The sequence below is a fragment of the Zingiber officinale genome, chromosome 10A (assembly GCF_018446385.1).
Source record: "Zingiber officinale cultivar Zhangliang chromosome 10A, Zo_v1.1, whole genome shotgun sequence".
Lineage (NCBI taxonomy): Eukaryota > Viridiplantae > Streptophyta > Magnoliopsida > Zingiberales > Zingiberaceae > Zingiber > Zingiber officinale.
Window position 1 is genome coordinate 1,824,851 of NC_056004.1, and position 20,217 is coordinate 1,845,067.

Here is a 20,217-nt window from a genome sequence, read left to right on the forward strand (position 1 = left end):
CCGATCATATCAATCTATGTCTCTATCTCTTTCTCATCTCAACTTGCGTTTCCTATTTGCTTTGGCCACTAATTAAGCTCGTGCATAACCCTAACTGTCTACAGCTGCAGCTATTGAGATCTCTTCTCGTGGCTCTTAATTTAATTGATGAAAAGGAATTAATTTGATTTAATTAGCCATAAATAGCTACAGTCGGGCATGGTTTAGACTTTAGAAGGTTTAATTAATTAATTAATTACGTTTACTTTGTTGAATTTGGAAAAGATCCAATATTTGCAACTTAATTATATCATATTGCTCCAATTAATTACCACCTTTCCTTTGTATTTATTTAATACACCATTATATATTTCTCACCTCTTCTTCTCAATTCGAGTCTTGCTTCCTTCTCAAATCTCAATTGCACCATCCATCCATCGATCGATCGGCCGTCTGGCCGATTGCCATGGACGACGACCGATCGGATCGCCTTTCTCTCAACCTCATCACCTCCCATGATCTCTCCGTCAGCAAAATTCGTCCACGGCCCTGCGCCGGCGGTAGTTTGAAGTTTGAAAAGTCAGATCAGTCTACGACGACGATGACGATCGCGGAGCCTTCTCTCACCCTCGGGCTCCCCTGCTCCACCGACGCCGGCTACGCGGCGGGTCCTTCTTATTCTTCTTCTCCTCCTCCTCCTGATCATAGCATGACGTCCTCCCTCGCCGGAGGACACGCCAAGGAGGAACTATTAGACGGAGCCGGCGCCAGGAAGAAGCTCCGGCTCACCAAGGAACAGTCCGCGCTTTTGGAGGACAAGTTCAAGGAGCACGCCACTCTCAATCCGGTTCGTCAATTTACTTGCAAAGCAAGATTCCGATCGAGTGCTCTGTAAATTAATTCAATCGTCCACAGAAACAAAAGGAAGCTCTGGCAAAGCAACTGAAGCTCCGGCCAAGGCAGGTGGAGGTGTGGTTCCAGAATAGGCGGGCGAGGTCAGATCAGTTTACTCTCTCCATCGATTAATATAATTCACATGCTCGCTAGCTCGATTAATTAAGTAATCAATTAATGAATTAATGAATTTCGAAGGACGAAGACGAAGAAAACAGAGGTGGAGCTGGAGTTTCTGAAGAAGTGGTGCGGGACACTCAGGGAGGAGAACCGGAGGCTGCGCAGTGAACTGAAGGAACTCAAATCCATGCAACCCCCGCCGCCGACCATGTGCCCGACGTGCAAGAAGGTGGACTCCAGCGTCTCCGGCGGAGGACACGTGACGGCGGCGAAATATTGTTACCCCTTCGCCCAGCACTCCTCCGCAGCATGCACGTAGGCCGTAGCATAAATATTGTTGAGTATACACACGCACGATCTGGATCTCCAGTTCATATACACTTGTGAAATTACGAAGACGTAATTAATTAAGAAATTCCGTTCGACTAATTATCCGCAGCCTCGTGCCTGCTGTTCATCTTTCATCAAATGCAATGTGCAATCGTATGTTTACACGGCACCTGTGACATCGAGGCTAGGTGTCATGCAATGCCAATGCCGAGAGCACGGCGGCGGCAGTGCCACGACTGTTAATTGCACCAGCTGCTGATGCGAATATTGCAATCTGATCGTCCTTATAAGCAACGTCGACACGCCGGTGAGTGAGTCGGGTGCATTTATTGAAGTGGTTGGAGGGCTGTCGGATTCAAGGCGATTTGTTCTTATCCATCCAAACGGATCCAGCGAGCGAGCTAGCTAGCTGTGAACGTGGATCGGATTGTGGGTGGAGCTGAAAGGGACTCGATTAATAATGAAGTGTGTTCTCTTCACTCACTTTCGGACCGAAGCCCCTCTGATAAATTAAAATAACGGAAAAGGCACTAACAGTCCTACTAATCTTTTAGGTCCTGGCCTAATCTTTTAGGCAGTCTATTCGTTTTTGTCTACTTCTGTCGGGGAAATGAAATTGGAGTTGAGGTCGTTAACGTTAGCTAATATTTGAACAGTGTTTGCTATCAATTTTAGGTCGACGAACAGCGGCATGAATAATTGCGAGAATGCTATTTTCTCTGACAAGTTCATCAATCTAAAGGAAAGCTAATGACTTGAACAGTCAGAAACAGTAGGGCTAGGCAACGTTGCGGATGGGAAACCGTAAAGAGTGCCGTGGAATCCAAAGATCCTCCATGTCCATTTTCTTGCTCAGCGAGTCAAAATCTCGACGCAGATTGCTGTACGAAGTGACGTTGAATGCAAGTCACTGTCTTAATAATGTAAGGTGAAGCCTCGGCCCAAGCCCAAACCCGATCCAATTTGTTGCGGCCCAATATGAATGTTTATTGTTTATTTGATTTAATGATAGAATTAAATACAAATTTATATTATTAATTTTCTTCTACGAGGTTATGTTAATCGCCAGAGTGGTGTCGCCCTTTTCGACGGTGAACGCCTGGGAGAGCCTCTTCGCCGCCGGCGTGAGAATCTCCAGCGTGTAATCGCCGAGAAATCCGCGAAACCTGAACTCTCCCTGCTCGTCCACCGTCCCCCGGGCATGCGACAGCCACTCCTCCTTCAGCATCTGCAGCCTCCTCCCGGCTTCGTTCACCTCCCCATCCGCGTTCACCAGGTGCGCCTTCTCGCGCCACATGAGCAGCTCCCAGAACCCCCAGAGCATCACGCCTTCCACCGCCGGGTGCGCCACCGCCTCCCGCAGCACGACCTCCAGGTCCTCCGCCCGCACGTACTCGTTCTCCGCCGGCACGTCCAGCTCCGTGAACCAGACCGGGAGCCCCAGCGCGGCCCCCAGCCGGTCCACGGCCGCTGCTATGATTGGTCCGACCGGAGCCCTCACGTGACCCTGCAGCCCGACTCCCCCCACCGGCGCTCCCCCTGCCTGCAGGTCTAGCACCTGCCTGATGTACGCCTCCGGCGACGCCCGCGTGTCCGCCGCCCCCTCCACGTTGTAGTCGTTCACGAACAGAGTCGCCGCCGGGTCCAACTCGCTCGCCGTCTTGAACATGCTCACGTGGACCTCCTTCCCCAGCCGGTCCTGGTAGAACGACCCGTGGAGCATCTCGTTGTCCACGTCGTAGTGCCGGAACTGGTCTTTGTATCGGGTGAGCAGGCTGTTGAGCCGGTTCTGCACCGCCGCGTTGAGGTCGTCTTTCCCGAGCGACTTCACCCAGCTCTGCACCGCGTTCTCCACCTCCCAGAAGATGCAGTGGCCTCGAACCTCGATCCCGTTCTGCTTGCAAAAGGCGAGGAGGTCGTCGGCGTCGGCGTAGTTGATCACGCCTTGCTGCGGCTCCGTCCAGTACCACTTGAGCTCGTTGCCGAACACCGCCCAGTTGAAGTTCTCCACGAAGAAGGCAACCACGTCTTCGTTCTCCAGGTTCATCCGCTCGATGCACGTGCCCAACGGGAAGCTGTTCTTGCTCTGCTTCACATGAACTATCGATCCTGGCGGAATGCCGTCGCCGGACTCCGATGGGGCGATCTTAAGCACCACCTCCCGCTTCCTGACCTTGTTGGTTAAGTTCTTGAGGTGCTTGAATCTTGCTTTGCGATCCACCGGAAAAATCTGAAGCCCTGCGACCATGAGATCGACTCCAGCCGAAGCGCCGCCTACTGAAATGAAGGCCCTCGACGCCGGCTTCTCGATTCTAAACGAACCCCCGATCTCGTACCATCTTCCGTCGCTGACCTCCACTTGGCCGCCGCTGATCCACTTCCCGTCCACGACGAGAGAGACGCCGACGATTTGCGCAATGCTAGTAGTGCTCCAGCCGACGCGAAGCCAAGCAGAGACCTGGTACGTGACGTGCAGCTGCAGCTTGTCGGTGATGGTCTGTGCCGGCCCCATCCATGTCGTCGTGCGATTGGTAGCGAGAACGTGCCGCCCGCTTAAGGGCGTGCGCGTGCCCAGCGACTCCCTCGCCATGGGAGGAAGCATGCGCGGCGCGCCGCCGGGGCTTACGCTCAGTTTGCAGGAACCGATGGCTAACCACCCGCTCAAGCCGCCGGGCCCGTCGGTGAGATCGCTGTTCTCGAGAAGATTGACGCCGTAAACCACATTCTGCGAGAAAAATTACATTTTGATGCTTCAAATCCGATAATTAATGAATAAAAAAAAATACGAACAGAGAAATCTGGAGGCGACGGTGGAGGGCTCTTCTCGGCGGGCTTGACTGCTACATTGTCCACAAGGAGATCAACGCCGGCGGGAGGCCCCTCGATATATACGAAAGCTTTGGAAATGGAGACGCTGAGGAGAAACTTGCCTTGCAATTGCACCCAATCCTTGTCCGAAGCTTGCAATCTGAAACCACAAGATCACCATCTTCAAATCTGAGGAACCGTGACATCACATAAACCTAAGATCTAATGCATGAACTCACTTTGCTACACGGACAAATTGGTTGCGGCCATTGGTTCCTTCAACGTAGACAGAGACGATCACGTCCGCCGCAGTAGCACTGCCCTGAATTCGAACGGCGGCGGCGACGTCGTACGCGAGCTTGCGTTGGACTCTGCCGGTGATCTCCTGCTGAATCCCGTTCCAATACTGAGTGCGTTCGGTCGCCACGGCGAAGTACTTCGTCCCACTCAACGGCAGCATGTTTCGGGTGGCCGTCGATTCCTGGAGTGCGATCTTGCATCCTCTCGCCGACCAGTTGTTGAGGCCGTCGTCGAAGCTCGGGTTCAGTATAATGTTCTGATCTCCATCATCGTTCAAGCTAAGTAGGTTCGATTTCTGTACCAATAACTAACACAAGTACACAACCAAATTAATCAAAAACTTTGATGAATGTAAAATCTATTTATCGTTCGAGAGGTTGGAGATAAAAGGAAGCACCTCCGAACCCAATCCACGATGGCTCGAATCAGCAGCCATGCAATCTTGCAAACTTTTAGAGGAGGAGCTTCGAGCGCTCTGCTATTATAATATCAAGTCCTGAAGCCAGATGGAATATATACACTTCACGAGAAGGTGAAAGAATCATACTGGAATTGCAAGCTAATTAACTTGAACATTCTCTCAAGTTTAAGCATGTATATCTCTGATCTGAGTGGATAATCTGGTATGAGATTGTTTTCTCAAAAAAGAAAAACAAAAAAAACTTAACCAACATATGCTTTTGCTTAAAGTGCCAGATTTCTTTGCAATTGTGTTCTTTATGGCGATTCCATTCTTGCGCGGCTTGTTGAAATAGTGCGTTCTATATGATGAAACTTCTAAGGCACTGGGCGGGTCATTGCCCTGAAAGAGCCTTGGAAATCAAGGGAACTGATTTATGCTACACCGATAGATCTAGTGCATCACTAAAATTTACTTCAACGCTTGATGGTTAATTTACATTAATTAAAAGGTTTACAGGGAAATGCTTCGAATTAAGCTCTCCTTCATCAATCATGACCCATAGCTGCTAAAGTCGGCACGCCTTTCACCTTTCTCAACAAAATCCACTAGAAAATAGAGATCGTTAGGACATGAGATTTCTGCTTTCCTTAAGCTACACTCTATAAGGATCAGCTTTCGTCATTTGATGCTAATCTCAAGAACGGCTTAGTATTTTCTCATCATCAGGTTTCTCTATGGTCGAGGACATGCCTGGACTAAAGAGGATTATTCATCACCAACAACCAGTTAGTTCACCAACAAGCATCACCAGGTTGTTGGTGAACTATGAATAACTTCAGATAAGCATTCACTTCAGATAACACAATCAAGATTCAATTAACATTGTGAAAAAAATATTCAGTAGAAACACAAGCAAAGGTCTTTTTCCTAGTGCTGTTAATTCCAGGGAATACATATATGAAAGTTTGCAAACACGCAAGTCAAGCCCAAACTAAAGAACAGCACAAAGCTGGCCTCATCAACTACCTACCTCACAGCATGTTTGTAGACTAAAGTTACGTCAATGAATGCAGATTAGCAAAGTCAGCTACTAAACAATCCAAACTTGAATGTAAGTGTCATTGGAAGAGTCTCATCATCTCCTCATGGAGAAGCAATTTGGTTCCTGATCCTACTTGATCTTCTCACCGGAGTAACCACCTCGTCGTCATCTCTAATGCCCTGTACAATAGGAACAAGAATTGATCAAAATAAACTTATTGATGCCTGACGGAACCCAAGACTATCTATCTAACACAACAGCTACCTTCTTTTTAGCAGAGAACTTCTCGTATGAAGTGAAGCTTCCATAAGACATTGAAGAGGAAGATACTGTAGAATCCCTCCTCAGCCTTCTCTTCTCGTGGCTTAAAGTCTCTTCTTCGTTGTTCTTGCTAGTGGTTCTATGCTGGATAGAGGTGCTTTGCCTCAAGCTGCTGCTAAATTCCAAAGGACCAGATTCTGCTAACAGTGTATCCACTGGGGTATTTTCATAAGGTGATCCTCTAGCATGTCCGTAGCTCTCACTACTGCCGGATGCAGATTTAGAGAGCACCTCCTTTTCTTTTGGTACCTCAAGCTCATTCACTGAAGGTGTGGGCTTCTTCTGCTTCATAATAAAAAACATAATAGATGCAACAAGCAGAAGAATGGCCAAGCATAACCCTATTGCCACTTTACCATCATTTGTATAGGCTGAAAGTGCATGCAACTCATGAATACTAGGGATCCCTTCATCATTCGATGCCAAAGGAGTCTCCTCAGCAATAGAACACTGTGTTTGAGAAGCCGAGAATACACTCGCACTATCAACTTGACTTTCCGCCGCTTCATGTTCAATCGCAGAAACAGGAGGATTATCCTGTCCATTTCTGGGCTGTTTCACCTCAACAACATGCTCATATTCATCATCAACTCCACGCACTTCCATTTTGTTGCTATCATCCTGGACAGTCTTCTCCAAACTCTCAAACTCAGAAAGACTAGATTTTTCCATATCTTGGTGAAGCTCAGGCCCAGTTTCTGCCTCCAAAGTGTCATCATTTTCATCCAAATCTTTGGCTAAATATATTGCATCACCACTCTCATGGCCGGCCAATGTTTCATCCCATGGCTCTCCTAATGGAACGTCTAATTCAAGTATTTCCATAGCTCCATCAAAAGGTGTGTCCACTTCATTGCTCACGGCCTCATCTTCTAATGGTACATCAACTTTCAGATAAGTTTGCTCCATTTCACTACTCTCAGTCCTATAGTCTAATGGAACACTGAAAGGCTGCCCCTTTCCAGTCTCCTCGCTAATCAGCTCGTTGCTTGGAACTGTTCCACTATGGATTATGTCTAATCTCTGCTCTAAATTTGAGGATGTAAAATTAGCTAGGAAAATGGGACCAAATTCTTGCCTGGGCATGGCATTCACTCTGGTACGATAAGCAACAGCTTCAAATGACCAAAGACCCAATCTCCGACACACTTCCGCAAGATTAACAGCAGATATATATTCACTCATATGCAAATGATCGATGGCTTGTCTACTTGTTGGGAGTTTCAATACTGTAGGTGACAGAACAGGATATCCTCCAAAGGAGCCAAGTAGGCAAGCAATGACAGAGACAAGGAGACAGGAAGCAAAGGTATATTTCAAAAATGATCGACCTACACCGCTCGATTTGATTTTGGATTCAGATTCAGAAGCACGGATTGCAGCAATATCTTCTTCATCAGAGGCGGCGGGCACGTCCTCGCATTCCTTCTGAAGATTAGAGGACGTTTCTTCCTCATTTTGCTCCTCTGAGTTATCACAGCTCTCAGATGAAAAGCTATCCTCTAGACGCTTGCCGTCACCCACCTCAATTAATCCACTCTCATCAAGCCAATACTGCTCGATGCGTGGATTCGGCCTGTAGTGAAGGAACTGCGGCCTTGGAGAGAGGTAATTGGTGTGAGGATCATAAGGAGGAAGAATTGGATCAGCATCCAAAGAAGCAATAGCAGCTGTTGTCGTGGATGTTGACCGAGAGAATGAGCAGGGGGAGGATAGCGCACCAGAGACTCGATGATTCTTGACCTCGAGTTCTACATCCTCTTGCTCGCTGCATATTTCTGATGAATCACCAGCCTCCCACAAATTTTGATTTAACAGAGGGCCGGCACCAACTTCCCTTTCAGCAGGAGCCTCCTCCATTATGACCGGAGACTCATCAGGAAGCGATGAGAGAGAAGATCGGACGGAGGATGCGACGGCTGCCTCATTCTTCTCAGCAAGAATTTTCCGCCTGGGAGACGCTGTGACGGCTTTAGAAGCGGCGGAGATCGTGGGAGACATGAAGTTCTTTCCCCCAGATTTGGAGGAAGAAGAAGACACCGCCTTGGTGGCCATCGGCCTGGAGGCTCTGTTGAAGTCCCTCTCGTTCTCCTTGTGAGCAGACGCACGTGGAGTCGGGGAAGGCGATCGGCAACAGTGATTCCTCAGGGGGGAGGACTCTGCGATCGATGATCGACAAACACACCAAAGATTAAAACTTTCCCTCCTAAAGATGTAGTCAGATTAAACAGGGTGAATCAAGAAGTGGGTTGCGGTATCTTACCGGTGAAGGATGATGGGATGGAGGAGCAGCTCTTCCTGGAGATGGCCATGTCGGGTGTTCTTGGCCTTGATGGATTGGGAGAAGGCGATCTCGCACATGTTGCAGCCATGAGAACGGAGATTAGAGAACGCAAGAGTTCTTCTCTCTTTCCTTTTCCTTCTCTGTAGCTACGTAATAGGGAGATCAGGAAGGTGGTGAAATAAAGAAGGCACAAAATCAAGTGACATTGTAACGGCTATATTTATTTCCACTTTAATTCTAAAGATACGTTGTGAGGCGTTGGGTATGTCTGAACTACCGGGACCGATTTTCCAAAGCTACTAGAGAGGCGGGTAGGCAGTGGGTAATCAAATATTGTTACTGCATTGCTTCACATCGAATCATACGTGACCGTTGAGATTTGGCTTTTTTAAACTTTAAATCGAGGACCCGCATTCGACCGTTGGTAGTGAAGATCCGACCGTTTCCCCGCTCTAATCTGGAGATGATATACCTGTCATAACTAATATTAAATGGAAGTAAATCTATAAATTTTAACTACGAAAATCATCTGCTAAAATTCTTCAATCAATTATAGTAGATCGGTATTTCTAGATAAATGATTTCATAATCATGTCTGCAGTTTTATAACTAAGCAATTTGGAGAACAACAAAGTTTTAAGCATGAATGCTTAAGTTGTCAGGTGATTGTCACATATTAGCTCAACGATAACAAGGAAAATAGATCTTTAGGTCGGAGATGCCAAAACACACTCTGGCCAAGATTGATAAGGGGAACGATAACTTGATGGTGCCGATGGCACCTATATTGATATCAATCACTCTTTGTGATGTCCTTTGGTTGATGTGCATTCCATTGTAGCAACATCCACACAATTGACGTCCCTAAAGGAAAAAACAAAAAGGAAAGTCATGTAAGCCAACATAATCAGACATGTGAATGTTGAATCCTTATTCATATGGTGCTTGATGATGTATAAAACTTTAAAAATCGAACTATGTAATGTGTAAATGCTTGGAGCTTGATGAATATATTTGGCATCAGAAGCTAAAGTTTGAACTCCTTGAGTAATCTGGTCACAAATTGATGGTGTGATGGGAAAGTTGAGAGCCATAAACTCACGGACTGTCATTATCATTTTCTAATAGTAGTTATTCCAAACATTAGCATTCTCTTACAATCAAGTTTTTCAGCAATTTCCACATTTCCTTTCTGCATATAGGCATAATAATTGAAATGCAACTTATTTTAGTTTCTTAAAACTGACTAATAACAAGAAAAATCTTTCTATAAATTTTTATAGGCTCAGGAAGCGTCTCCACAAATAGTAGGAGCCATGATGGTGGGCGTTGGATTAATATGTTACTTTCAAATTATGCAATGTATCAAAATTCATGTATCAGCATTTCAAAAAGTACTTTCAAGGTGTTAACAAGTATACTGATACATTCAGGTATTCTAGAATAGTTTTTTAACGATTTAACCATTATGTGCTGACAATGGGTGAAGTATGCATTGCTAAAGCTGGAAGAGGATATGTGGCATTCAGGACTAGGGTAGAAACTTTTGGAGCTTGAGTGACTAGGGAGTGTCATTGTTGGTTCAAACGAGGAAAGCATGGGCGCTCAAATAGGAATGTTCGGTCCTTGACTCCTTGCGAAAGATACTTGCCTCTTGTTCATGACAAAGATGAGCTCCCGATGAAGGATGAGATCGCTGCTCATTCGTAGACAAAGGATGAACTCACAACGAAGTCCATAGGATTTGGGGCTCTTCGCATGGTAGTCGATGGGGAGAACAAAAATGTGACTCATGCCGATTGACATGAAACAAAATTTGAAAGTTTGCAAAGAACATACTGTTTTTGGCTTGTCTACTCTGTCTACATATGGCTAATCTTATATAACTTCACTTGTAATTTTTATTAAAATTGCAACTTACATCTATGATCTATTCAAGTAGCTCCAAAGAATTATTCAATCAACACTTGATGTTGTAGTTCCCTTGTCACCCCAATTAACAAGGTATCACAATTAAAGCAAACTAAAAAGCTATCTGTTAAAACTCAAAAGCATCCTTATCCAAAAATTTGATATATGCGTGTAAAGGGGTAAGTATTTCCTTCATAGAAAATTTTGTACACCAACTAAAATAATTCCACTTGATCCCAACAAAGATCATCTAAAACAGATTATAAACATGAAACTTTTAGGGGAACCAATGCACCGTATGCCAAAATAGGAAATCATGTAATATATAAATAACCACATTGGATAAGTGCAATGCAACAAACAATATTGGTGAAATAAAAGTAAAGAGATTAGGAAGACCTACCAGCAAAGATCCCAACGGTTGTCAGATTTGATGCAGCCATTGTGTCATAAAATAAATATTCAGTAAGAAAATGCCCAAAGGCATATATAAATGATAGGAAGGTAGCAGCATAAAGAGGCTTGTTCTCAAGATTGAATGCACAGAGAAAGCAGAGTGTGCAGGTCAGAAGTGTCCAAACCCCAAATGTCCGTCCATGAACATCGGTCACTAGATGTAAAACCAACATTGCAATTAGAAACAATCAGTATTATTAGTATTATTGCAAATAATAATTGCTGTAATATAATGGACTCTTAGTTCCTTCCATAAACTATTTTCAACAAATACATTTGGAACATGAAAAACAAATATTTCCAAAGTAAATAGAGATACAGCAATTTATTTGGAACTAAAAACGCAATGGATAAAAAGGTCAAAGTTACTCAAGTTACACTTCATTCTATAGGTGCTAATGCTTTATTTACTCAAATTCCACCATGTCAAAATGATCAAGTATAACAAATAGCCGTGACTTAAAATACAGACACAGCAAGTTTTGAGCTTTTCATTAAATAAGATTTATTCATATACTGAGAAAATAAATGTGAACAGATAACCATACAGATTAAGCAGGGAATTAGTCTTAATCTATATGACAACAACAATAACAACCAAACCTTTATCCCACTAAGTGTGGATATATATATAATTTGGAATCTGATACATCAATCTTGTCTCTCAATATTCAAGTCTATACAACTAGTAATAATATTCAAATTGATCTATATCATTTATTTTAAAATTCCATTGATTGATGTTTTCTAAAATCTCCATCTATCTCTTACGCCAGACATTCTAAATTTATTTTAAAATTGCTATGTAATATTACTTTAGTTCACAAAACTACATACTTGGACAGAGTAGACAAGACAATCGTGTTTATGTTGGAAATGTAGCAGTCCAGGCAAGTAAGTGATTGACACAACTAACCTCCGTTTGTTCCATTGAGAGAATATCTTGCAAGAGTAACTACTCACATTGCCATGCACCCAAATTTTGTTATCCTACCATTCATAAGAGTCCCTCCAATAATTGATACTCTTGCTAGGAAAATATACTGGAGATGAGATAAGGCAAGCTACAAATGTTTAGGTTCATGAAGGACCAACTCACATCTAGCGAGACAGAATGTCCATCACCTAGTGACTAATGGCCACTAAACCAGAGGATCTTCCATCATACTGAACAACAAACTTTGCCAACCACAAACATTTCAATTTTGCATAAGAAAAAGAATAAACAACTTGCCATGGGTCCAAAATCACTGGTTATCACTCCATCAGATTGAACTCAAACTCCCAACAATAGCATCCATACTGACAGATCACTCATAGGAAATTACAACCCAAGAGTACTTGTTAATTGCGATTTTACAAATGTCACAATCTAAATCAAAACTAATGAAACTTTGATCAAAATCAGGAACGGCAAAAGAATCGCTTTCAATTTCACAGACCTCTCAATCACTTACAGGAAAACAAAAACGAGCTCATAGTGAGTTCCTTAGCCACAAAACATCACTTTCGGCCCTAAGAAGATCCATGACTTTGATTTCTCTACATACCGCGAGCAACGGTGTCCATTTACTCTAGCACATCTCCTATTGCAATAATCCACGGACAGGAAAAGGAGCATAGCACAGGAAACCCATTGGCAGCAAAGCATCCGAAACTGATCTAACAGACGTAGGCGGAAAGTATAGAAGAGAGGAGAGGAAATACTTTCGGTCTTCGAGAACACCGCCATGCGCAGCGCCCAGATGTCGAAGAAGCCAAACCAAACTGAAGCGAGGCGTAGAGATCCCACCAGCATCAGCCACCACCCAAGCGCCTCCATCTCTCCCAAGCCTCAACTGAACCCTCGATCCGAGCAAAGAGACGAACAGTGGAAAGGGCAGCAGAGTCGCTGTTTTGTGAACTAGCCATGTTCGGCGCTATAAACTACACACATCAGACAACAGATTTGGGCTCAGAGGAGAAATGAGCCCAAGGCCCACAAATCATTCCAATAAGGGCTGTTTGCTTTAGCAAGGAGAATAGGAATGGGAATAATATTAATGGAGAATGATAATGAGTATCATTACTTTAATGGGACTTCTATCATTAAAAAAGATGTTATTTGGTTATATCCTATTTGGGAATAGTAATGGGCTAATAATTATTTTTTAAAAAAATCCCTACATTATATATATTTGTCATTTAAGGTGAGGATTTGGACCTTTTCCATTAAAATTTGAATATTTAAACAATCCCGAGATAAGAGATGTTCCTTTTATTCTTTTATTTTTTTATTTTTATTTACTTTATATAATATTATTTATGCGTTCTTATTACACTTTATATAAAAGTATTGTCTTCATTATAACAAATAATGTCTACCAGAAAAATGATTTAAAATATAATTTTTAATTATTCCCAATTTTTAGTTATGTCAACTAAATAAAATATTTCAAAATATTAGGAACTGATGTATATTAACTAGGTTAATATCACATACTTTGTTTATAACATATAAATACAAAATAATAGCTTCAAAATATCCCGACAAAACACTGTGTATATAACTAGGTTAAGAAAATCATTTGTATTGCAGTATTTAAAGTCCACCAAATAATAATAAGCTTTCAAATTAAAAATTAACTTTTGGTTAACTTGCACAGGTGTGAGATTAGATTTTTTTCGCAAACTGAAAACTACAACATGATGTATCTCGTGAGACTCTTAGACCATGAGGTCTTGAAATTACATTTTGAAGTACATATATAACCATCGTGTGCTAAGCCCTCCTATCCTAGTAATATATATATGAATTTCATATTTAGATAACAAGCCTCTAAGACATTTGTTGAAATATATCATTTTCTTGTGCGATATTAAGACTTCTCTTCAATAGCTGGTGTAACTTTAGTCAATGTCTCATCTAAAGCTCCTAGATAGTCCTACCAATTCCAAAAGAGATTTTTGAGCAATATTTAGAATTAAAATTTTCATATTAATGTGATATATATTTTAATTATATTGTTCAAGTATATGAAAACACTTCCATCTTTCATCTTGATAATTTTGAGTAATAGGCTTTGACTTCTTAAGTAAAATATCATGTAATCTCATAATTGCATAAAGAATTTGATGGAATCACCTACTCACATTTTCTCTACTCGTGAAAATAGTAGACTAATTGTTTTACTTTTTTTTTTACAATGAGCCAAGGTATAGATAAATATTATCACAACCTCCTCTATAGATACATTCTTACTAGATTTTAACCCTCCAATATCTCTTATCATATCACACAATATTTTAAAAGTATCTCTGTTCATTCGAAACTCACTAATACAAACATCATCACAGTTATAATCAAACTAATTAACTAAACATTCATCTCATTCAACTAATAATTTTCTCTTCCTTAGTTTTGATCTCATAAACCTTATTTCAAAGATACTAAGATAGGATTACATAGTAGATGACAAATAAGAAAATCAGTATATTATTGGTTGTTTGTTGAAACAATAAAATTTTCTTTAGTTTGTGTCTTCAGTTAATTATAGGCGAGCCATTTTAATCTACACACAAATAAATTGATAGAGTAATTACAAAATTAATACCATGCACCTAGTTATTAGGTATCTATTGAAAATATTATTAGTAATTCACAAATTAGTAATCATATTGAAATATCATTTCCAAAAGTTTACATTTTTTTTGTTTGTAAGCCTACAAACAAGATATCATAGTTCGATTACTACATTTCATATCAAAAGCCAAAAATCAATACAAGCATTGAAGAAAGAATTCCAAAAGCTTTTGGAGCTCTAACTGATCTATTGATATCTCAAGTGTAGTTGATCAAATAATGTAAGATGATTGTCAATAAGATAAGGATAAAGATAGTGATTCTCCTCCCACAAATGTAATAATCTTTTCTTTCTTTGTGTGTGTGTGTGTTCTTGACTGTAGTCAATTAACAGAGTAGTTTAATTATGCACTTTTTATGGAAGTGATAGAATGACAGTAGAAAATATAAGTCCAAGTAATTTGGGAAATGATTCTTTAAAAGAGGACCCAAGAAAAAAATGGCGAGAAGGAATTCTTTGCTTGATAAAGCTATTCTTCACTCCTATGACAATATAAACGAAAATTCCTTCTTTCTCTTACTCGGTGTAATCCACCAAGTGATTTTGAGTTCAAAGATGATACTGTAATAGAAACTGCAATCCCTTTGAAGAACGAAAAGCTACCACTGAGATCTTGGCGAATAAATTCACAAAATACCACCAATTTTCCAAAAGAAGAAAAAACAAATATTCCATGCTAGGCAAGCAAAGCTTCACGACATATATCATGTAGATTCGACGATGCCAAGAAAATAAGGGAGACTGAGAGAGAAAACAAAAAAAAAAGGAATACTTACAGAGAGAGAGGAAGTGGGTTTTGATAAGTTGGCGGTGAAGGTGATGGCAGGGATGATGGCGACGAGGACGACGGTGGTGTTGAGGGTGATCGAGCGGTGGATAGGGTAGAAGAGACAGTAACTAATATAATATATTAGGGGAAAAAGAAAAGAGAGATTTAGTAGAAAAAAACAAGAGTGGGAAAAGATGGGTTCAACGTGTTTTTTTTAATCGGGAATGAGTTTCAATAAAGTGGTTTTAGTGGGTGATCCTATCCGAAAATCGTGGAGATGATAAATTAGGGATGTGCTGCTGCATTGACTAGATGTAGATCTCGCTCTGTTATGCAATCACAAGAAACGTTAGTGCTGAGCCAGAAAAGGAGTCCCTAACATTAACCCTTCGACGCTCAAGTCAATCACTGGAAAGAGGAAAAAGACGGAGCAACAGTTGACACAGGTGTGATAGTGAATAATGCGTACCTTCGTCGGTGTATGGACCTCCTTTATATAGTACCTTGGTGGGTGATGTGCCCGTTCTTTGAGTTATGAGCACGTTGTCCAATTGATTGTGGACACGCTCTCCAATTTATCCAATGAAAATACCTGTCAGGAAAGTGCCTTTAACACCCTACCTTAACAAGACATGTATATTTCTGACAATACAGTAGAAGTTTCCATCGTACGATCCGCCTGTTGACCATGTCGCGTGTCAGCTGTACGATCTACCAAAAGGATATTGAGAGATACGACAATGATCCTATCGTTCGGCCGAGCGGGGTGACCGATCGACTGAGACTTTGCCGATCGATCGACCTCCGCTGTTCTTCCTTGGGTTGGTTGCGTATAGTAGCTTATTATCGCCCGACTTGACCAACGCTTAGTCGTCCCAATGGTCCTCTGCTCCGTGATGAGTGTCTCATAATCTTGGATGTACGTGCGTTATGCTCGGACTAGTCCTTTGTCGGTTAGAAGCTTTCGTTTGATTGACCACTGCAGTAGAGCTCCGCTCGACCCCTTGTTGGTGAGCTCATTGGTCCTCTAGCGCTGATCTCCTTGACTTTGACCTCGATATTGACAGTTATCTCCATCCTTTGACCTACACTTAATGAGCTCCTCTTTATCATCATATCAATAAAAAATGAATAATTATCAACAAATAAGAAATAAAACTAATATATAAATATAAAACCCTCAAATCAACCATCTTTTTTTTCCATTCCTCATTTATCAAACCATTAGCCTTAAGAGTATTTTTAAATTTTTTAAAAAATGTAATATATTTTTTATAATAATAATAATGAGGAGGGGGGAGGGGGTTGTAATTTCATATGATTCGACATCGATCACTTTCAAATTTTTATAAGATTCTGCACTACGATTTAGATTAGAAAAGTGAAAAGGAAACAATATTTGGCATACCTATTGTTTTGTGAAGGCTTGGTAGGCAATTTAAAGAATGCACGAAAAGTAATATATAAATTTATTAACTTATTTTTTCAAAATAAAAAATATTTCAGATTTATCCTCTTTTAAGAGCCCAAGCCAGGCGTACTTTTTTCATTGAACCGACAGAACCAACATAACTACTCGGCCAATGATTCGAAAAGAGCTTTGTGGTTCATGTGGAACCGGATAGATCAATAGTGGGTAAAGTTTCGGGGCATTCGCAACGCTAATCCGCTATTGCCTCTCTCATCGTGCCGTTATAATCCCCACCATTCCCCATGGTCTAACTGTCTCACCGCCTTTCATCGCCCATTCACGACTTGCTTTGTTGTAGCGTTATCTTCTCCGCTCAAATTGGAATCGAGAAACCCTAATGGCAAGCATGACTTCCCCCGTCTCTCGTCTCCTCCGGCGTGCCATCGCCAACGCTCCCAGTCGCCGCCTTTCCACTGCAACCGCCGTCGCAGCGTCGGAAACACCTTTGTCCTCTTTGCCGAAAGAGGACGAGGCCGGGACCATATCGATGAAGGGCGTCAAGATATCTGCCCGCCCCCTCTACCTCGACATGCAGGCCACCACCCCTGTTGACCCTCGCGTCCTCGATGCTATGCTCCCCTTTTACCTGGCCCGATTCGGCAACCCTCACTCCCGCACCCATCTCTACGGCTGGGAATCCGAGTCTGCCGTTGAGGCATCTCGCGCCCGAGTGGCCGCCCTTGTCGGCGCTGATCCGAAGGAGATTATTTTCACCTCCGGCGCAACCGAGTCCAACAACATCTCCGTCAAGGGGTTCATGCGTTTCCACCACGCCCGCAAGCGCCATGTAATCACTACGCAGACGGAGCACAAGTGCGTTCTCGATTCGTGTCGCTACCTCCAGCAGGATGGTTTCGAGGTCACCTATCTACCTGTCCGCCCCGACGGCCTCGTTGATCTCGATCTCCTTGCGGATTCTATCCGCCCCGACACTGGTCTCGTCTCCGTCATGGCCGTCAACAACGAGATTGGCGTCGTGCAGCCTCTGGAGGAGATTGGCCGCATCTGCCGTGAGAAAGGCGTTGTCTTCCACACCGACGCTGCGCAGGCCCTCGGTAAGATTCCCATCGACGTGGAGAAGATGGGGATTGGGCTCATGTCACTAAGCGGGCACAAGATCTACGGTCCCAAAGGCGTCGGCGCTCTCTATGTCCGCCGCCGACCCCGTGTACGGATTGAGCCCCAAATGAGTGGGGGCGGACAGGAGAGAGGCATACGTAGCGGCACAGTCCCAACCCCCCTTGTCGTTGGAATGGGCGCTGCTTGCGAGATTGCAACGAAGGAGATGGAATACGATAGTAAGAGGATATCTGCACTACAAGAAAGACTTTTGAATGGAGTCAGGGCGAGGCTGGATGGAGTGGTGGTGAATGGGAGCTTGGAACATCGATATCCAGGGAATTTGAACCTCTCGTTTGCCTATGTAGAAGGGGAGAGCTTGCTGATGGGGCTGAAGGAGGTGGCAGTGTCCAGTGGGAGTGCTTGCACGAGTGCCAGTCTTGAACCCTCCTATGTCCTGAGGGCCCTTGGTGTGGACGAGGACATGGCTCACACATCTATCCGATTTGGTATCGGCAGGTTCACAACCGAAGGCGAGATTGACAAAGCAATAGAGATGACAGTGAAGCAGGTCGAGAAGTTGAGAGAGATGAGCCCTTTGTATGAGATGGTCAAGGAGGGCATCGACATAAAGAGCATTCAGTGGGCACAACACTAATTGTAGGGAAATATGTTCTTGCTCACATATAAGTAGCAATGGTGAAAGTGTAGAGAAGATAAAGAGCAACTTTACAAATTCTGAGGAACCAGTGTTTAAGCTGTCCTTGTTCTCTGCTGGAATTCAGGTTCCACAGTTTTCCTTTGTCTCTTGATCTTTGCTATGCTGATGTATGTCAAAGTCTGTTACGTGATGATTTCTCAGCACACATGGAGTTTTCTTGTTTTGTATGAACTAAATATCTGCCTACTGTTTTTTAAAAGGTTTTATGTGGTAAAAGATCCATGGCATGTAGACACCGATCTATGTTGGCGTGATAATATATTTGACTCAAAATTTGCTTGTTGGACATTGCTGTCTATCGTGTTTGTTTCTTCTTTATTTTGCTCGGGGTGAAGCTTGGCTTTCTTGTTGAAATAACACATATTTACTCGGTATGTTCTCTGAATTGCAATTTACCTTTAATTGATGCTTCATTACCGGTACGCTAACAGTGGCATCAAGTAACTTCATCAAACATGAACTTCTACCTAGAAACGTAATGATATATGAATTCCGAGGAACTCTGGCTGGAGAAAGTCTCAAAGTCGAATTAATTGGTTTTCTAAAACATGAGATTACAAGCGTGATAACAAATACACAGAGATATAAGTCTTAAATACAAAGCACTGGACACAATTTTCTTCGATTATGAACCGAGTTTGAGCAATTCGCCTTTCCTTGTGCATTTATCTGCATCAAGCAAGCATCAATGAAACAATTAATCGCATTAGAATTCCATTCTATCAAATCTATAATTAGTAGAAGAACAGGGCGTTTTCATCATCCAGTAGAACGATGGAAGTAAACAATGTTTGTTGCAGGGGAAAATAAGCATATTTGGGGATGTGATGGGGAAAGATTTATCTATCTCACCTTCGTCAAGAAGGTTACACGTCCTTGGCGATGAGATCGCCGTTGATGAGCTCCCTGTAGGCGGCCACGGGCCAGATGAAGCCACGCCAGAGCAGCCTAGAGGCGAGCGGCACGTCGATGATGATCTCCTTCATGGTGGGCTTCTTGTCGCCCCTGATGGCGATGAGGTAGCTCCGGCCGACCCAGCCGATCCAGCCGGCGATGTAGAGGAAGAGGAAGCCGGGGGTGATGAACTCGCCCCAGTGCCGCTGGTCGCCGCTGACGATGAGGTGCGGCAGGCCGTCGGAGCCACAGAGGAGGCCGAACTTGCCGTAGTTGTCGAACCGCCGTTTGGTCTTCTCGATGGTGGCGTTGATGGCGAGCGCCGGGGCCGAGTCGGGCGCGTACTTCTTCAGCGAAGCCTCCAGCTTCTTGATCGACTGCTTCTCGCGCTTCGCGAAGGCCTTGGATTCCTTGCAGGGGGTGAGGCCGGCGATGTCGGCGACGGCGGGGGGAGGGGCGGCGGCGGAGGAGAGGAGGATGGAGGAGAGGGCCACGGCGGTGGAGAAGGCCTTGAGGGAGGAGGCGACGGAGTCTTCTCCTCCGTGTGGCTGTTGGGGAAGAGAAGAGCAAGTGATGGAGGAGAAGCGAGGCTTAAAGGCAATAGCTTTGGGCTTCAGAGAGAGGGATTTCGAGAGGGTGGGGATGGACGACAGGGAAGCCATTGCACCTGCTCTCTCTCTCTCTACTTCTTCTCTTTGCTCTACGTCTTGTTTGTTTTTGGCACACAAACTTTTGATCCGTCTCTTGCTCTTGTTGAGGGAGAGGGAGATGAGAGAGAAAAGGACATGAGTGGGGAGGGAAAAGGATAAGATGGGGAAGGGAAAATGATGAG

The 20,217-nt window shown here is 43.4% G+C and overlaps 6 protein-coding genes across 6 annotated transcripts; 2 read left to right on the plus strand and 4 right to left on the minus strand.

Moving 5' to 3' along the window:
* Positions 1-343: 343 nt before the first annotated feature.
* On the plus strand, positions 344-1,424 carry LOC122027775 (homeobox-leucine zipper protein HOX19-like). Its single transcript, XM_042586784.1, has 3 exons — positions 344-826; positions 895-974; positions 1,072-1,424. The coding sequence occupies exons 1-3, from the start codon at positions 446-448 to the stop codon at positions 1,310-1,312; spliced, it is 702 nt and encodes a 233-aa protein (XP_042442718.1). The 5' UTR covers positions 344-445; the 3' UTR covers positions 1,313-1,424.
* Positions 1,425-2,296: 872 nt separating this feature from the next.
* On the minus strand, positions 2,297-4,945 carry LOC122026086 (endo-1,4-beta-xylanase 1-like). The gene is made up of 4 exons (XM_042584721.1): positions 4,829-4,945; positions 4,371-4,738; positions 4,114-4,291; positions 2,297-4,048 (listed from the first exon to the last, which is right to left on the minus strand). The coding sequence occupies exons 1-4, from the start codon at positions 4,865-4,867 to the stop codon at positions 2,369-2,371; spliced, it is 2,265 nt and encodes a 754-aa protein (XP_042440655.1). The 5' UTR covers positions 4,868-4,945; the 3' UTR covers positions 2,297-2,368.
* A 740-nt stretch (positions 4,946-5,685) lies between these two features.
* On the minus strand, positions 5,686-8,921 carry LOC122027283. The gene is made up of 3 exons (XM_042586206.1): positions 8,461-8,921; positions 6,141-8,356; positions 5,686-6,055 (listed from the first exon to the last, which is right to left on the minus strand). The coding sequence occupies exons 1-3, from the start codon at positions 8,567-8,569 to the stop codon at positions 5,978-5,980; spliced, it is 2,403 nt and encodes an 800-aa protein (XP_042442140.1). The 5' UTR covers positions 8,570-8,921; the 3' UTR covers positions 5,686-5,977.
* Positions 8,922-9,047: 126 nt separating this feature from the next.
* On the minus strand, positions 9,048-12,751 carry LOC122027285 (ergosterol biosynthetic protein 28-like). Its single transcript, XM_042586207.1, has 3 exons — positions 12,556-12,751; positions 10,796-11,002; positions 9,048-9,345 (listed from the first exon to the last, which is right to left on the minus strand). The coding sequence occupies exons 1-3, from the start codon at positions 12,668-12,670 to the stop codon at positions 9,275-9,277; spliced, it is 393 nt and encodes a 130-aa protein (XP_042442141.1). The 5' UTR covers positions 12,671-12,751; the 3' UTR covers positions 9,048-9,274.
* Positions 12,752-16,953: 4,202 nt separating this feature from the next.
* Positions 16,954-18,777, plus strand: LOC122027475 (cysteine desulfurase, mitochondrial-like). The gene has a single exon (XM_042586458.1). It carries the CDS (start codon positions 17,049-17,051, stop codon positions 18,426-18,428), a length of 1,380 nt encoding a protein of 459 aa, XP_042442392.1. The 5' UTR covers positions 16,954-17,048; the 3' UTR covers positions 18,429-18,777.
* Positions 18,778-18,998: 221 nt separating this feature from the next.
* On the minus strand, positions 18,999-20,142 carry LOC122027477 (photosystem I reaction center subunit III, chloroplastic-like). The gene is made up of 2 exons (XM_042586462.1): positions 19,344-20,142; positions 18,999-19,160 (listed from the first exon to the last, which is right to left on the minus strand). The coding sequence occupies exon 1, from the start codon at positions 20,045-20,047 to the stop codon at positions 19,358-19,360; it is 690 nt and encodes a 229-aa protein (XP_042442396.1). The 5' UTR covers positions 20,048-20,142; the 3' UTR covers positions 18,999-19,160; positions 19,344-19,357.
* Positions 20,143-20,217: the final 75 nt, after the last annotated feature.

Coding starts and splice junctions, on each gene's coding strand:
- LOC122027475 (XM_042586458.1), top strand. CDS start 17,049: ATGGCAAGCATGACTTCCCCCGTCTCTCGTCTCCTCCGGCGTGCCATC.
- LOC122027283 (XM_042586206.1), bottom strand. CDS start 8,569: ATGGCTGCAACATGTGCGAGATCGCCTTCTCCCAATCCATCAAGGCCA. Junction 8,357..8,460: donor CATCCCATCATCCTTCACCG/GTAAGATACCGC, acceptor CATCGATCGCAG/AGTCCTCCCCCCTGAGGAAT. Junction 6,056..6,140: donor AGTTCTCTGCTAAAAAGAAG/GTAGCTGTTGTG, acceptor CCTATTGTACAG/GGCATTAGAGATGACGACGA.
- LOC122026086 (XM_042584721.1), bottom strand. CDS start 4,867: ATGGCTGCTGATTCGAGCCATCGTGGATTGGGTTCGGAG. Junction 4,739..4,828: donor ATCGTGGATTGGGTTCGGAG/GTGCTTCCTTTT, acceptor TACTTGTGTTAG/TTATTGGTACAGAAATCGAA. Junction 4,049..4,113: donor CGTCGCCTCCAGATTTCTCT/GTTCGTATTTTT, acceptor TTTTTCTCGCAG/AATGTGGTTTACGGCGTCAA.
- LOC122027477 (XM_042586462.1), bottom strand. CDS start 20,047: ATGGCTTCCCTGTCGTCCATCCCCACCCTCTCGAAATCCCTCTCTCTG.
- LOC122027285 (XM_042586207.1), bottom strand. CDS start 12,670: ATGGAGGCGCTTGGGTGGTGGCTGATGCTGGTGGGATCTCTACGCCTC. Junction 11,003..12,555: donor GGTGTTCTCGAAGACCGAAA/GTATTTCCTCTC, acceptor TTTTACATCTAG/TGACCGATGTTCATGGACGG. Junction 9,346..10,795: donor AACCGTTGGGATCTTTGCTG/GTAGGTCTTCCT, acceptor TTTTTCCTTTAG/GGACGTCAATTGTGTGGATG.
- LOC122027775 (XM_042586784.1), top strand. CDS start 446: ATGGACGACGACCGATCGGATCGCCTTTCTCTCAACCTCATCACCTCC. Junction 827..894: donor AGCACGCCACTCTCAATCCG/GTTCGTCAATTT, acceptor AATCGTCCACAG/AAACAAAAGGAAGCTCTGGC. Junction 975..1,071: donor TTCCAGAATAGGCGGGCGAG/GTCAGATCAGTT, acceptor TGAATTTCGAAG/GACGAAGACGAAGAAAACAG.